The sequence below is a fragment of the Sceloporus occidentalis genome, unplaced genomic scaffold (genome assembly GCF_023333645.1).
Source record: "Sceloporus occidentalis isolate IW3139 unplaced genomic scaffold, rSceOcc1.0.p SCAF_2, whole genome shotgun sequence".
Lineage (NCBI taxonomy): Eukaryota > Metazoa > Chordata > Lepidosauria > Squamata > Phrynosomatidae > Sceloporus > Sceloporus occidentalis.
Window position 1 is genome coordinate 99,542,406 of NW_028316982.1, and position 16,735 is coordinate 99,559,140.

Here is a 16,735-nt window from a genome sequence, read left to right on the forward strand (position 1 = left end):
TCCTTCAGACAACAAAATGTCTTGGGGCCACCAAGTAAAAATGAAGACTAGGAAAGGAAAGTATATTGAAACTCTTTTCTTATTTGCCCTTCTTTGTTCATCCATAAATAACTAACACATGGGAGTAAATGGGCTAGTAAAAAGATAGGCTAGCGATTTCTGTGGACTCATTTTTAAGACTGGCCTCACTTTTAATGTTTTGTGTCAATTTCCAAAATATAATGGAAACCTGAGGAGTGAAATACATGGGCAAAATAAAATGGCTTTGAGCTGTTTTGAAGGGGGGTGTTCAGATGATGTACAAGGCGAACGCAGTTGGGAAGCAAAATGAAGCCATGCTTTAGGGTTAAAAGCTGAATCAAAAAGAAGCTGGGATACTCTGACGCAAGGAGGAAAATACGCATCTTCATACTGGCATATAAACAGTGGGACTGTGGCAAAACAAAAACACAATCACCAATAATGCAATTGATGTAATTACAACATACACAAACCAACAGGGGGACATGGGGTGAAGGGGGCATGCATGACCATGCTTTACCAATGTATCTCTCTATGAATGTGCTTTGCCACTGGGCACACCAATGCACTGTACAGCCAGTACATCGCACATGCAACTGTGTGGCTGATCATATGGGCAAGTGTCTAATGGAATGGCATCTGGGAAGGAAAGAGAGAGATAACTGGAGGTCACTGGTGGTGTGTTTGTGTGATGGTGCACATGCATGGTAGGCAGGCAGCAAAAGAAAAGAAAAATCCCATAGCATGGCTTGACTTCTGTGTCGTGTGTTCAGGGTGCCTTTTGTGAGAACAGTCAGGTTTCAACCTACTTTCTGATAACACAGAATGGATCTGCTTTTTTCCTGCCTGTCTGTTCCGGCCCTCAGTCATAGCGCCTCTTTGTAATGTGATCTGCAAAGAATCTAGTACAGGTTGAGTTTGCCTTATCTGAACTGCTTGGAACCAAAAGAGTTTTGGATTTGGAATATTTGCATATACCTAATTAGATACCATGCAGATGGGATCCAAGTCTAAACATGAAATTCATTTATGTTTCATATACATCTTTTACACATAGCATGAAGATAATTTTAGACACAAAATATTTTTAATAATTTTGTCCATGAAACAAAGTTTGTGTAGACTGAACCATCAGAAGGCAAAGGTGTCACTATTTCAGGCACCGATGCGGACGATTTTGGATTCTGGAATTCAGTGTAAGAGATGCTCAACCTATGTAGCCCTTCACAACCCAGCAGTATGTAAACATGTTAGATTACAGTTTCCCACCATGGGCATGACCAATGGTTATCAGGAATTTTGGGAAGTATGGACCAATACATCTGAAAGACACTAGGTGTGTGAAGAATCTGTTTGCTGAGGCCCCAATCCAGCCTAAATGGGACGGCTAAAAGACCCCCCATTTTCACAGTTTGTTTTGGCCCTTCGTATTTGTTTGCCAATATTTCAGGTTTATATAGGAGCTGTTGGAATTATTTGTTTGTCTACCTTAGCATTGTATGCTACTGGCTACAGGGATTCTTTGATAATATACAATTATAGCACTATGACTCCACTTAAATTGTCATGGCTGCATCCTATGGATCTTTAGAATTTGTTGTTTGATTAGACACTAAAACAAAGAATTCCCTAAACTGCAAATTCTAGGATTCCACAGGATGGAACCACTACAGCTAAAGTCATTATATAACTGTTATTGTGTGTAAGGGCTCCTGGCCTCGGGATGTGCTGGGAAGAAAAGTCTACAAGGGCAAAATCTGAAAGGACTGATTGGAAAATATAACTATAGAGATGTAAAATTTGTGGAAATTTAAATTTAAAAATGCAATATTAACCTCCCTATACAGACTAAAAGTTACTTTGTTACTTTAGGAACATAAAATTAATTAAATATAACGCTAGCCTAAAATTATAATGTTTAGTATATTAAAAATATGGTTTATTCACAATACAATTACAAACTGAACTTATTCTTGGGTTTTTTGGGGGGGCGTATTAATGGAGCTGTGTATGTGTGCCTTCAAGTTGCCTGCAAGCTTATGGTGACCCCATGAATTTTATAGTTTTCTTAGGCAAAGGAGTATCTAGAGTGGTTTTGCCAGTTCCTTCCTCTGAAAGATAGCCTACAGCATGGTGATCTCCCACCCAAGAACTAACCAGGCCTGGCCCTGCTTAGATTCCAAGATCAGACAGGATCTGATGCCATGACAGAATTTAGGCATTACCACAAATGGAGCTACAAGGTTCTAAATTGTAACGACTATCTGAACTTTGAGGAAGCTCTTTGAATTAGCCAGTTCAAGGAACAGGCAAAAATCCCCAATAAAAACAGAAGAAAACATCAAGTAGCAGAACCAAGAAACAGACACCAGCTGAGAAACTGGGGGGAAATGTTACATACCATCCAACGTTTCTCAAAGGAAAATTGTGGCCAAGCAGTATTAGAGTGTGGACAAAATGGACAAGTGTGGACAAAATTAATGAAGAAAAACACCCAAGTTAGGGGAAGCAGCAATTTGCTTTTTCCTGAGCCTTCTAGTAAGGGAAAGATTTTGTCCCCTCCTCTCCCACCTGCTGAATTATGGAATACAAAAGTATTTTTTCATTTAAATTCAGTTTGCAGGAACTGAAGTAAGCTGCAGACAAAGCAGGAAAGTGGGAAGAGGAGAAAGAAACTGACATATTTTAGCAGCTGAAGAAGTGGGATGACAGGATTAATCAGGATTGTCCCTTTCAAATCAGGACAATCTGAGAGTATGCAGTCAGAATAGAAAACACTGTACAAGATGGACCAACTTTCTCTGATTACATAATGGATTTACAGATATGCAAGTACAGTACCTCAAACATAGCATCCAGATTCTGTAGCCTGATGTATGTACTGCCACAGTTAGTGGCCCTCCAGATGGTTCCTGACTGCAAATCCCAATCCAGCACAGACAATGATGAGAAATGCTGGGAGTTCTGGTCCAACAACATCTGGAGGGTCTGTATGATTTCCACTCCCAGTTTAGATTCTCCTCTTTAAATCCCAGGCATAATTGGTGAACACAATTCTAGTATCAGGCCCACCTACACACCTAAACATCTAAAGTGTTCATTTTAATTGTCTCAATTTGAAACATGCTAAAACTTGTATGAATTTGCAATGCACAGACAGACTGATAGAGAGAAATAAATCTCACATGGATCAGATAACGCCTATAGATGATTTCCTACATATCCAAATCTGGACTTAAAAACAACAGCACTTTAACATACAACTACTATACAATTATTTTAGACTTTCTTCTCTCATACACACATCCATACCATGCATTGCATCTGAGCTGATACCCCCCACACTTCCACTGCATTAATATTGCTACCATACAGGCAGTGTTGATTCTGTGGTTGTTTGCAACCTGATGTTATTGTACTTCCTGGAAAGAAAAGACCCATGCAATCAGCACACTGGCAATCTTGAAACAGTCATCCACTCACTGCAACCATACAGGGCTGTTTGTCACTGAGGAGAAGGAGCTCCCAAGTAAAAGAGTTGTTTTGGGTATACTGCAGCACATGCTATGCAAGAAGGAGAATGCAAGTTTAATCCTTGGCACATCCATTCAAGCACAATGTTATGTAGCAGGCTGAGGAATGACTGTCTGACTGTAATTCATGACATCTTGGAGAGCCACTGCCTTTCAGAACAAATTTGGAAACATTACTATTTTGGGCAACAACTCCCAGAATTACCCAGCCAGGACAGCCAGCAGCCATACTAGCTGGCAGGATTCTGGGAGCTTTACTCCAAAACCATAGTGTTTTCAAGCTCTTTCTGGAGTAGGCAGCACTGGACAAGAGAGGCCAGCTCTTGGTCCTGAGCAAAGCCAAGTGATTAACTTACCCAGAGAATCTGTTTTGTTTTCAACAGTTTCATTCACTTTTCGAGCTACTCTGGCAACGGCTTCCCCCATCTTTTTCTCCATGCAGAAAACATCCAACAATGAAAATATTTTGAGGAAAGTGCAGCAGCTGAAGAAACAAAAACAAAACAAAACAAGATCCATTGCACTAGTACTTCAGAAAAGATTTCAGAGGGAAAGGAAAACTTATTTGAAAACAGGCGGATGCTTAAAATTCAATATGAAGCACAAATCTCTAGTAAAAGGTAACTTAAGTAGGGTAATAACAAAGAGATTTGCTTGTTCATTCTTCACAACAACTACAGTCTGAAACTTTACACAAAAAAAGATAACAAGTTCTAGAAGCAAGGACATCTTGAGAAGCAGAATTTGGCCAGTAGGTGTGACAATTATATATGCAAATATATTTTCTTTAGTTCATTTGTAAACTACAAGCATTCAAAGTTCCCTGGATGGCTCACAAAATAAAACTAAAATCCCAAGATATATTTGAAACACATACACAAACAAATCCAGTTAGGAATTAATACCAAAATAATACCAAAGACAAAATAAAGATTTATAAAGAAAAAAAGCACAATACCATTTTTTGAAAACTGAAAGCCTGGGAGAATCAAAAACATTATCACCTGACACCCTACAGGTTGCAAGAGAGATGCCTCTGGGGAGGTTGAAAATGGGAAGCCACCCAGAAGTGAAAAATAATAACTACTGGCTTTGGCTAATATTATGATAGAACCTAGTCCTCTACGGATGATCTTGCAACATTTTCACAATACACAATTACAGTATAGCACCTTAATGCCATAACAAGAACTCTCTTGCAAAAAATTCTAAATACCTCACAAAACTACAAATCCTTGGGTTCCATAGAATAGAGCCGTGACAGTGAAAATGATACAATAATGTGCCATGAAACAGACCTTCACGCCTGGAGAGACTCATGAAAGGAAAGATTTTGAACATGTGTCATTAATATCAGCATTTGGGTTTGGACCTGGGCCTAGAGTCAAGACCCAATACAGTTATAGCATCCAGTCCCTCTTGAGGTCTTGCTGACCTACTTTGGATTAGCTAATATTTCTGAACTGTTTTGAACATCATCCTTTTAATAATAATCCATTGTAGTAATCTAAGCTAGGAGTCATTGTAGGATAACAGTCACTATGATATTTCTCTTTAGGCAAAATTGCAGTTGGTATAACAACCTACTTAGATAAAATGAAGCTCTGCACCAATGAGCTCATCATGCCTCCAGCAACACTACTTGATCCAAGAAGATTATTTCAAAACTATGCATCTAATCTAGGGGTCGGCAACCTGCGGCCCGCAGGCCGGATCCGGCCCGCCAAGGCCTTCCTGCCGGCCCCTGCGCAGTCCTGCCGCCGATTTCCCCCATTTTCACGCCGCTGCAGCCGCCATTTTGTTTTTCAAAATGGCGGCGAAGTCTCGCGTGACCTCAGGATGGCAAAGGTCACGCGAGACTTCGGCCGCCATTTTGAAAAACAAAATGGCGGCGCCCATTAGGAGGCCTGGTGCAGCCCCTGGAGCACTCCAACAGGGCTCCAGGGGCTGCAGCAGGCCTGCATCGGGCTCCACCTTGCCCTCTGCCCTCCTCCTCCCTATGAATAGAAGAGCAGGGAAAGGAGGAGGAGGAAGAAGGAGGAGCCAGCTGGCCAGCAAGAGCAAGAGCAAGCCAGAGAGAGGTTGGTTGCTTCTTTAGGGGAGGGGGGGTTAGCCTTCTATTCTGAATTGCATTTTAGTAGTTTCCATGCTAGTAACTTGTTAGTATTATTATTATTTATTTGCCCTTGGTGGTCTCTTTGCAAAAACTACTCTCAGCTCCTTGTGCTTCTCTGGGTTGAGACAGTGGTGCATGCTTTTCCCCTTCTATTCTGAATTGCATTTTAGTAGTAACTTGTTAGTATTATTATTATTTATTTGCCCTTGGTGGTCTCTTTGCAAAAACTACTCCAAGCTCCTTGTGCTTCTCTGGGTTGAGACAGTGGTGCATGCTTTCTCCCTTCTATTCTGAATTGCATTTTAGTAGTAACTTGTTAGTATTATTATTATTTATTTGCCCTTGGTGGTCTCTTTGCAAAAACTACTCCAAGCTCCTTGTGCTTCTCTGGGTTGAGACAGTGGTGCATGCTTTCTCCCTTCTATTCTGAATTGCATTTTAGTAGTAACTTGTTAGTATTATTATTATTTATTTGCCCTTGGTGGTCTCTTTGCAAAAACTACTCCAAGCTCCTTGTGCTTCTCTGGGTTGAGACAGTGGTGCATGCTTTTCCCCTTCTATTCTGAATTGCATTTTAGTAGTAACTTGTTAATATTATTACTAAGCTCCTTGTGCTTTTCTGGGTTGAGACAGTGGTGCATGCTTTCTCCCTTCTATTCTGAATTGCATTTTAGTAGTTTCCATGCTAGTAACCGTTAGTATTATTATTATTATTATTATCACTCCGGGGGCGGAGCATGCGGCCCCGCCCCTGGAGGGTGGAAGCTCCACCCCCAGCACGTGGCCCCACCCCCAGAGGGTGGAAGCTCCACCCCACTGCTTCGGCCCCCCAGTTGTCCGAGGGACAGCAACCCGGCCCCCGGCTCAAAAAGGTTGCCTACCCTGATCTAATCCTTTAGTTCAGTGGTGTCCAGTTATGCCCTTATAGCAAAACCTCTAGGACAGCACCCCAGGACTGAATGGTGTTAGTGGGTGTCTACCATATTTCTTTTCTCCAAAGCCTGAGGAATATGTGGCCCTCCAAAATATTGCTAGCCCTTCATTTTGTAACACCATTTACCATATATGCAAGAGTGAAATGTCATATGATCAACAACCCAGATAATTAATTTTACGCATTTTTGGCTGTCAAAACAAAATGAAACAAGGAAGGAAGGGATTAGATGTGATTATTCTGATCCTATTCCCCAACAACTACCTCACCCACAGTTAGAAGCACATGCCATAACATCTGTGACCCATTCAGGTGGATCCATGAACTCCAAGCTGAAAAGACTTAACTGTGTGAGCTAAATGACTGCAAATACTGTATGTAGTTCACACAGCCGTGGGGATCTCACTTGTTCATTGTTGCAAACAGGAACTATTGTTGTTGTTGTGTGTCTCCAAGTCCTTTTTTTTTTACTTATGGCAACCCTAAGGCAACCCTAACATGGGTTTTTTTGGCATGTTTGCTCAGAAGTGGTTTGTCATTGCTGTGCTGTGAAGCTGAGAGAGTGTGACTTGCCCAAGGTCACCCAGTGGTTTTTATGCTCAAGTGGGAAATCGAACCCTGATTGTCAGAGTCACAGTTCAACACTCAAACCAGTACATCACACTGGCCCTCGATGCACACAGTTTATCTTAACATATGTATAAAATACTAAACACACATACGTAAAAGTTTGTTTAACTGAAACTGGTACACCTTACTTCAGTAAATGAAGCTTAGGTTGACCTGCACCATGTTATGGTTAAAGGGAGTTATTTAAGCTGCCATCCTGTAATAACAGTGAGCATCATTTCTAGTTTATTTAAGACATTCCTGACCCTGCTTTTTTGTATAAATATTCTAGGGTGGATAAAATCTGTTGAGAAGTGAAACCTGCAACTAAGTTTTGCAGTATATCCTCACCTCCTAGCTTGTGTGCAGGAATTCGTATTTCTTTTCAACCATACCATTCTGCCAAGATGCTGTTACAGTGATACCTTTATTGGACCAACCAAAATACACAAAATACATGATGCAAACTTTCTAAGCTCCACTGGCTTCTTCATCTGTCGAAGGTGTTAAAAATCATACAGGAGAAAGAAAGAAAAATGACCATGTAACAGGCCTACATTTTTTTCCAAGAAGTTGTCATTGTTGATCTCAGTTAAGATGGTCAGAAGGATATCCACAAAGGCCTTATCTCCACTCACCTTCTGCTAATCTCAACACTCAGTATAACTTCTGACCCTAAGCAGACATGTAAGGAACTGAGCTTTAAGTGACACAACATTCTTTCTGACTAGTTAGTCTTAAACACTAATATTCAGAAAACAGTCATTTCCACTTGCCAGAAATGACTAACCTCATTTCACTCTCTAAAGCATATCTGTGCTGACATGGGTGGGTGAATTTAAAGTGAAGTAAGGGGTACCTCCTAGTGATTGCTTCTGCAGCATTTTCAAAACAAAGTATTATGCAACAGATAAAAAAAAATAAAGGCACACCCATAGACATGCTATCTCAACAGTCACATTATGCATCTGACCTGTGGGATTTTCTAACACCAAAGCACTAGGCAGCAAACAGCAGACAGGATCCTCTGCACTCTTCAACTGGGAGTTATCACCCCATGACCCCAGTAGTGATGCCCCTCTCCCTGATCCAAGTAGGTTTTGCCAGCAGTACCACTGCTTTGAGGTTTTGAGAGAAAACTATCTACTGTATATATAATAAAAGTTGGAAGTACACTTTCCTTGTTGCAGGCTGACTTTAAAAATGGATCCCAGATAAGGAAATGTTGAAAACTACTGGAAAGGACATTTTTCCCCCCTGATATAATTTTTCATTGCTTGGAGAAGTTTACTTTTTTTGAACTAAAACTCCTCAAATCCCCCAACTGGCATGATAAAGTAACTTTTCCAAGCTCTGGAAATTTGTTAACGGGACACAGAATGTCTACCAATATATCTACTAGACAGGTGGCCTCGATGTTACTTTAGACCCACTGAATTTGGAGAATATCTGAAAAAAAATCATGATTATTTTAAATTTAAGGGTTTTTTTACATATATATGCAACTCACTCTACAACTTTTTCTAGGCAGCATAAAAAACAAAAGGCAAAATGCTGATAAAATACTATTACAGTGGGGGGGAAACACAACTACAGAATCAAACCTACTTTAAAACAGAAATCAAGAGAAGAAAAATATTGTAGCATACTTTTTAAAAAAGAGGAAAGAAATTTTAAATCTTGCAGAGGTGAAAACCTCTTTTTCATGGGTAGCTAAGATAGCGATTCCTTTGCTTTCTGATGGTTCCTGCCCTGAACAAACCTATTTAAAATATGGCATAAACTTACCTCCAGGCTATATGTATAACATGTATATCAGACATAAAGGAATTTCATGTTTAGACTTGAGTCCGATCTCCAAAATATCTTGTTATGTATATGAAATTATTCCATTTTTTAAAAAATGATCCAAAACACTTCTGGTCCCAAGCATTCTGGTTAAGGGAAACTTACCTATATTTAATGCTTACTCCAATCTCTTCTATAACAGCCAACTTGTTCTATTTTCACATACAATTTTCATACTCTTTTTCATGTCATCGATCCTACGGTTTTTTTCCCTACCTACCACAAATGCAGCTCGGGTTCTATATTTAGTTGGGACAACTCAAGTTAAAATGCTGAACTGCTGACAGAAAGCCAATCTGCCAAGATGAGGTACTCTGCCAAAAAAGAAGTAACACTAAACCTCTGGGTCCTCAATGCTGCAAATGAAAAAGGCATTGTTCACACACACACACACACACACACACACACACACACACACACACGGGTAAAGGAATAATAGAAAAAGAGACAAGTTGCAAATGGAAATTATCCCCCACCTCCATGGTAATGTGTCATGGTGGCTGTACAGTACCAGTCTTGTTTGGAAGCATCCTATTCCTATAATATGGATAAGTATTCAAGAATTGCCAATCAAAAATATATATAATGGGATAATGATGACCTCAACATTATAACACAATGGAGCCAGCATTTGTTTGCATTCTACCTGTAATTATACCACTTTTATCAATATGACTTGGAAGTTAAGTCTTGCTGATTTCATCAAACTAATGCAGCTGCCACACTGCAGTAAAAGAGCAGTTTGACACCGCTTTAAGTGCCATGCCTCAATGCTATGGAATTCTGGGATATGCAGTTTTGTGAGATACTTAGCCTTCTGTCGGAGAACTCTGGTGCCACAGAACAAATCCCAGAGTTACATCACATTGAGCCATGGCAGCTAAAATGGTGTCAAACTGCTTTATTACTGAAGTGTGGCAGCAGCCTTACTTCTCATAACCTGTAAATCCTCCACTTACACAAAAAATCTCCCCTTTTGGGGGTGCACCTACAGTTTGACACCAGTTTAACTGCCATGGCTCCAACCAACAGAAGCCTGGGGTTTGTAGTCTGATGAGGCACCAGCATATTTAGCCAGAGAAGGCAAAAGCCCTGGTAAAACTACAAATCCCAGGATTCCATAAGATAAAGCTGCAGCAGTCAAAGTGGTATCAAATGGCATTATTTCTAGAGTATAGAATCTATACTGTAGATGGCCCAATGTGCCTATGAAGCTCCTTTGAAATGGCTTTATTTCAAGGTGTTGGGTACACAGATTCTGCACACCTGCAAACCAGATGATGACTTTTGGATTAGTCACAGACCCATTAATAGAATTGTTTCATAAGTGACCCATAGCAAATTCCTATCTCTCTAACCACTTTTTTTTATTTTTCTTGCAGCTTGCTCTTCATTCTTTTATTAAAGTAATCCTTTATGAAAACAACACCAAGCTAACACCCCTAGGATGGCACTCACAAAGGCTGTTTGTTCTCACTTTACAACTCCCCACCAGTGTTGCCAACAAGCCTTGAAGATATTCCCCAGAATGTTTTACCAAAATCCAAAATACCCAGAATTCCCCAATATTTATTATTGTTCAATCAAAATCTCCAGAAAGCAAATAATTAAATTCCCCAGATTCCGTGAATAATCGAATCCGCAAATATCAAAGCCACAAATATGGAGGGATGAGTGTAATACGTTCTCTGTAGGAATATCTAGGTCCTCCGGTGCAACTCTATGGTCAATTTTAAGTAAAAGTTGCACCGAAAAGGCCTAGAGATTCCTAGAGAGAATACTCTACAAGGCATTTGTAGCTCCTCCATTGCAGTTCTATGGTCAGTGTCTGTCGGACGTTGGCCATGGAGTTGCACTGGAGAGATTCCTAGAGACGTGTCCTCTCATGTAAAAACATGACGTTTTTGTTATTTGCATTTTTTCCATGTTCACGGGGGGTCTTGTGTCCCTAACCTAGTGAATAGGGGGGGGCAAGTGTAGTTTCTTTTATTATTTGCGGGTTTTTCTCTTTCACAGGGGTCCTGTGTGCCCCTAAACCTAGCAAATGCAGAGGGCCCACTGTATTGCCTAGTCGTGCAGTGATGGCAAACCTATGGCACGTGTGCCAGAGGTGGAACTCAGAGCCCTCTCTGTGGGCATGTGCTGTTGCCCCAGCACAGAGTTTGTTATCAGAAAGCCAGAGGCACACAACACTTTGCAATAAATAAGTGGGTTTTGGGTTGCAGTTTGGGCACTCGGCCTCTAAAAGGTTCACCATCGCTGGCCTAGACTGTAGGGGACGGTGCTCATCTCCGTTACTAAGCCGAGGGAGCCAGATAGAACTACAAATCCCAGGATTGTAAAGAAGGGTGCGGCAGCACAGACATGGAAATAACATTTCTCCATAGTTCTCCTTGTCCCAGCCAAGGATTTTCACTGTTCCATCCCTTTTCACTTGCTGCCCCTCACTCCTAGAACTTCCTTCTCCCATGAGTACGGTCCATTGCCGCTTTAACCAGCTGCAAAACTGAGTTAAAGACCATACTGTTCAGGGAAGTGTTTGCAGACATTACATGATTTCTCTATCCAACGTTATTTTAATCTGTTGTCAGCTATATTTTATTCCTTGAATGTTAAAATGTATTAATATATTTAATTATTTTCGCAGAACGTAAGGCATGGGCAGGCTTGTTTTATCTGTTTTAATCGATTGTATGTACAGCACTTTATGAATAAAACTTTAATAATAATAATAATAATAGTTCTGTGAAGAAGGGGACATGCAGTGCCCAAGGAAAGGCGCATGAGACAAACAGACCAAAGAAACAATCCATTCTGAAACCGCTTTAACTGCCCTGACTCAGGGCTAGGGAATTCTGGGAACTGTAGTTTTGTGAGACATTGAGCCTTCTCTGTCAGAGAGCTCAGGTGCCACAACAAACTACAGTTCCCAGAATTCCCTATTACTGAGCCAGGGCAGTTAAAGTGGTTTTAAAATGGATTATTCAAACTGCTATGACTGACTTTAATGTTTAATGATTTTAACCGTATTTAGTTTTCATTGTGCTATAAATACGTGAAACTGGATGAGGGAAGGAGGGACGATGGGTTTATTTTAATATATGTTTTACTGATATAAGCCGTTTTGTTGATGTATCATACTGACGAGGCGGGATTATTATTATTATTATTATTATTATTATTTCTGCAGTCTCTCTTTTAGCCCTTCGAAGATGCGAATAAAAAGGCGCCCTCAGGAGGAGGGAAGTAGTGTTGGAACCAGAGCGCCCGCTCGCTCCTTTAGTACCGGAAGTCCGGCCTCGGCGCCATTTTGAGCCCTTATTAATACTAGCCTTTCCCTCGAACACGTGTCACGTGACCGGCCAACCGGGCGCGCGCGCTCGCAAGTGTGACGCGCCCAACGGTTTTCTCCAGCGCCGGTTCCCTTTGTTCTTTCTCTTTCTGGCGCGTGATTGTTCTTACCCCAAAAGCCCAGCACCGGGGGGTTGCCCTTTTCTCTCCTCTGGAGCCTCTCTTCAGACGCAAACCACGCAACTCCTCCTCCTCCTCGTCGTCGTTGTCCTTGCCATAGTGAAGAGCAGCAACAGCTGCTGTCGTTGCTGCCTTCCCCCCCCCCTTCAGACGGTTCCCCAACTGTGCCAAGGAGGGAATCTGTGCGAAGCGAAGTGATTGAAGGGAGGAGCGAGGCGAAGGAGAGCGCCCTCCCGCGCTGCCCAGGCTGGGGCTGAGCAGGAGGGGCCGCACCCGCCCTCTTCCCGCAGCTGCTGCTTTCACTGCTTTGTTGTTGTTGTTGTTGTGTGCCTTCCAGTGGCAAACCTAGGGAGTTTATCACACTGGGGATGATTTCGGCATTAAAGAGAGATTAAAACGCATTTAAAGCGTCCCACAAATAAAGCGAAAATGGAGAGCAATCGTTAAAATAATTATCATGCGCAATTGCAAAAATAAAGTGATGTCAGAAATGTCGCTGAAATCCCAAAAGTAAAAAGATGTGCATTACTGCGTCTCTGTGACCGCTTTAATGGCGGGTGTGACAACCACGTTATTTTCCACCACTATGTTTGGCACTGATGTGTGAAAGCGAGACTCCTCTCTCTCCCCTAACTATGCTTGTCCCTCCATATTCGCTAGGGTTAAGGGCACAAGACCCCCGTGAATATGGAAAAACCACAAATAACAAAAACACCATGTTTTACCTGAGAGGACACCTCTCTAGGAATCTCTAGGTCCTCCAGGGCAACTCTCTGGTCAATGTCTGACAAACACTGACCATAGAACTGCCCTGGAGAAGCTATAAACACCTAGTACAGTACAGCATTCTCTCTGAATATCTAGGTCTTTCAGTGCAACGTTTAGTTAAAGTTGACCATACAGTTGCAACGGAGGAAGACCTAGAGATTCCTAGAGAGAACATATGAATCAAATCTGTGAATAATCAAAGCCTCAAGTATGGAGGGATGACTGTACTTTCCTATTGTGGCAGCCCCATGGGTTTTGTTATTCCACCACTGCCACCAAATTATGTCAAGACACTTTACTTATAATCCCTATCTTATTTAACTTGTGTTCCTGTCACCTTCTTGTGGCTGCTGTTTTATTCTTAAAACATGTTTTGAATGGATAAGTAGCATGGTAAGTATTCAGGTACCACACGAGCCTTTTAAGAAATGAACAATAAAACTTTATTTAAACGGCGGTTTGACAATGTTTTACTTGTTCAGTTGCATTCATGTTGTGACTTTACTGTCACTTAGAGAATATCAACTACTTTCACTTAAAGATTCTCACAAACTTGGTATTAGGTTCCCTTCTTGAATTTATCTCTGCCTTATCCAACTAGGCTAATCAAATTCCACAGGTTATCCCACTCCAGCAACTCTGTCTCTCTGAGTTATCATATAATTTTAGAGTTGGAAGAGCCCACAAGGGCCATCCAGTCCAACCCCATTCTGCCATGCAGGAAATCCAAATCAAAGCATCCCCGACAGATGGCCATCCAGCCTCCATTTGAAGACCTCCAAGGAGGGAGACTCCACTACACTCTGAGGAAGTGCATTCCACTGTCGAACAGCCCTTACTGTCAGGAGGTTCCTCCTAATGTTGAGGTGGAATCTCTTTTCCTGCAGCTTGCATCCATTGCTCCGGGTCCTAGTCTCTGGAGCAGCAGAAAACAAGCTTGCTCCCTCCTCAATATGACATCCCTTCAAATATTTAAACGGCTATTATATCACCTCTTAACCTTCTTTTCTCCAGGCTAAACATCCCCAGCTCCCTAAGTCGTTCCTCATAGGGCATGGTTTCCAGACCCTTCACCATTTTAGTCACCCTCCTTTGGACATGCTCCAGTTTCTCAATGTCGTTTTTTAATTGTGGTGCCCAGATTTGGACACAATATTCCAGGTCAGGCCTGACCAAAGCAGAATAAAGTGGCACTATTACTTGCCTTGATCTAGACACTATACTTTTATTGATGCAGCCTAAAATCGCATTGGCCTTGTTAGCTGCCACATTGCACTGTTGATTCATGTTCAACTTGTGGTCTGAATAAGGATGATGATGATGATGATGATGATGATGATGATGATGATGATGATGATGATTTATCTATTTATAGCCCACCCAATCACAAGGAATCCGGGCATTTTGCAGCAATAGAAATACATAGAGAATACAATATAATAAAATACAATAAAATAAAAGAGAACGATGTGAGTTACAGAATTCACAGTTAGACCCGATGGAGTTGGGCTTGTATCACTCCCTCCCAGCCAGGCCTGATGATGACAGTTGGCACGGAGGGAGGGCTTTTCTTCCTGAGGCAAGAATTTAATTTTAATTACTTTTAATTCAATTCTCATTACATTTAAGAGAAGAATTGGTGGACAGAGCAACGTAAGTCACAGTAAATGGGGAGAGGAACTAGGTAGGGAAGGCCTGCCGGAAGAGATCCGTCTTAAGAGCCTTCTTAAAGGCTGTAAGAGTAGAAACCATCACTTTTGGACTCTATCTCTGACCGTCCCTGCCTCTCCCTGGAACCCTTACTCCAACTATCCTTCTCTGGATGTAACAAATCCCTATCTGACCCTGTCACAGAGCTAAGTCGATTCCTTCCCAACTTTAGCTCTCGCAGTCCCCAAACTCTGGACTGTCACTCAATTATACCTTAACTGTCTGAAAACAAAACCCTATCTGACTTCCAACTGTCACTAATGGAGTTCTTCTCTTACCAGCTGACATCCTATTGGCTGCCTCCAGCTAACTTCTGATTGGCTGTTGCTAGCCTGGCACCTGTTCTTAAACCCCCAGGGGTTTTCTTGGCAAGTTTATTCCAAGAGGAGGTTTGCCATGGCTGTCCTCTGAGGCTGAGAGAGTGTGAAGCTTATCACACTAAGGAGGTCCCGCTGAAAAATGGGGTTTAAACTACATTCAATTTTTTAAAAATAAACCACAAATGCGGGAAGTTTATCACACATAATGACCCCCAAAGTGAAATAATGCAAAGTTAAACCGGAGGTAAAGCAGAGAAAAATGGTAGGTTTTTACTTTCATGAAGTTTGGAAAGGAAAAAGCTGCTAGTTTTCTCTGCTTTGCGTTCGGTTTCAGTTTGTGTTATTTCACTTTGACTGTGATGTCAGATAAACGTCCCGCATTTGTGGTCTTTTTTGTTTTTGTTTTGCTTTAAATATCTTTTAAATCCCATTTTTCTTCGGGATCTCCATAGGGTGATAAACTCCTGTAATTTGCCCAATTTTGTTGCATGTGTGCTGTGCCTCTTCAGGTTGCTTCTGACTTATGGCAACCCTAAGGACAACCTATCATGAGGTTTTCTTGGCAAGGTTTCTTCAGAGGAGGTTTGCCATGGCCCTTCCCCTGAGGCTGAGAGAGTGTGACTTCAAAGTTCAAAGAGCTTCAAAGTTCTCTTCTAGCTTCCCTTTTCTAAAAGTAACTAATGAAAACCAACTACACTGAAGGGAAATATAAAAAGATTCCCAAGGAGCAGCGTATTTGCATTTGAGGAAGTGGGGATATTGAAGACACCATACACTATATGCTACATTGGATTGTAAAATATATAAAACCCCAAGAGATAAGTTTCTGAAGAGAAGTTTAGAACTTGTAGCTAACCAAAATGACATGGAGAAAAACCACTTACTTGTTAGCTAATACAACTAAGTCTGTTATGTTCAACACTGCTAGATTTGCTGTGAAAGCAACTAAACTTATATTAGACTTTGAGGATAAAGGCCTTCATGGGAATCTACAGTAAACAGATTATATTAATTTGAATAGAGTGTGGGAAATTGTGATGTTTTTGTAATTTTAGTGTAAACATGGCTCTATATGTTATAGAGCTAATTGACTGTGGAAGTTTTAAAGGGTTTTAATTATTTCTGTAATTTGATGGCTGTAACCTGTATTTGGTTGTCATCATGAGTAAACTGTGTGTGTGCAAGAGGTGTGTGTCAACCAGAGGAAAAGGACGAGGGGAACATTCAGACATGGCAGCCCATCCATCCCTCGTCCAGCTTAGTGTTGTCTTCTACCAACTCAGGTGTGAACTTCATTCTTGCCAGTGTGTAGAGCCAACTTTCCAGAGGTTACACCAAGGTCATATTACTTCTTGGGGTAAAATTTCCAACTGGGCAGTCTTTGTTTCCAATGCAGCCAAATAAA

The 16,735-nt window shown here is 41.3% G+C and overlaps 1 protein-coding gene across 4 annotated transcripts in view; it reads right to left on the reverse strand.

Annotated features, from left to right (window-relative positions):
- LRRC20 (leucine rich repeat containing 20) overlaps positions 1–12,759 on the reverse strand; it is a 103,356-nt gene extending 90,597 nt beyond the window's left edge. Inside the window, exons 1-2 of one of the 4 annotated variants that reach the window (XM_089510421.1) lie at positions 5,142–5,160; positions 3,911–4,038 (exon numbers count right to left, since the gene is read on the reverse strand). In XM_089510421.1, coding sequence (XP_089366547.1) covers positions 3,911–3,992 — 82 coding nt within the window. In that variant the 5' untranslated portion in view covers positions 3,993–4,038; positions 5,142–5,160. Of the gene's footprint in view, positions 1–3,910; positions 4,039–5,141; positions 5,203–9,166; positions 9,269–12,523 lie in introns of those variants that run through there. The other 3 variants (XM_089510422.1, XM_089510423.1, XM_089510420.1) reach the window with 3 other exon arrangements.
- Positions 12,760–16,735: the final 3,976 nt, after the last annotated feature.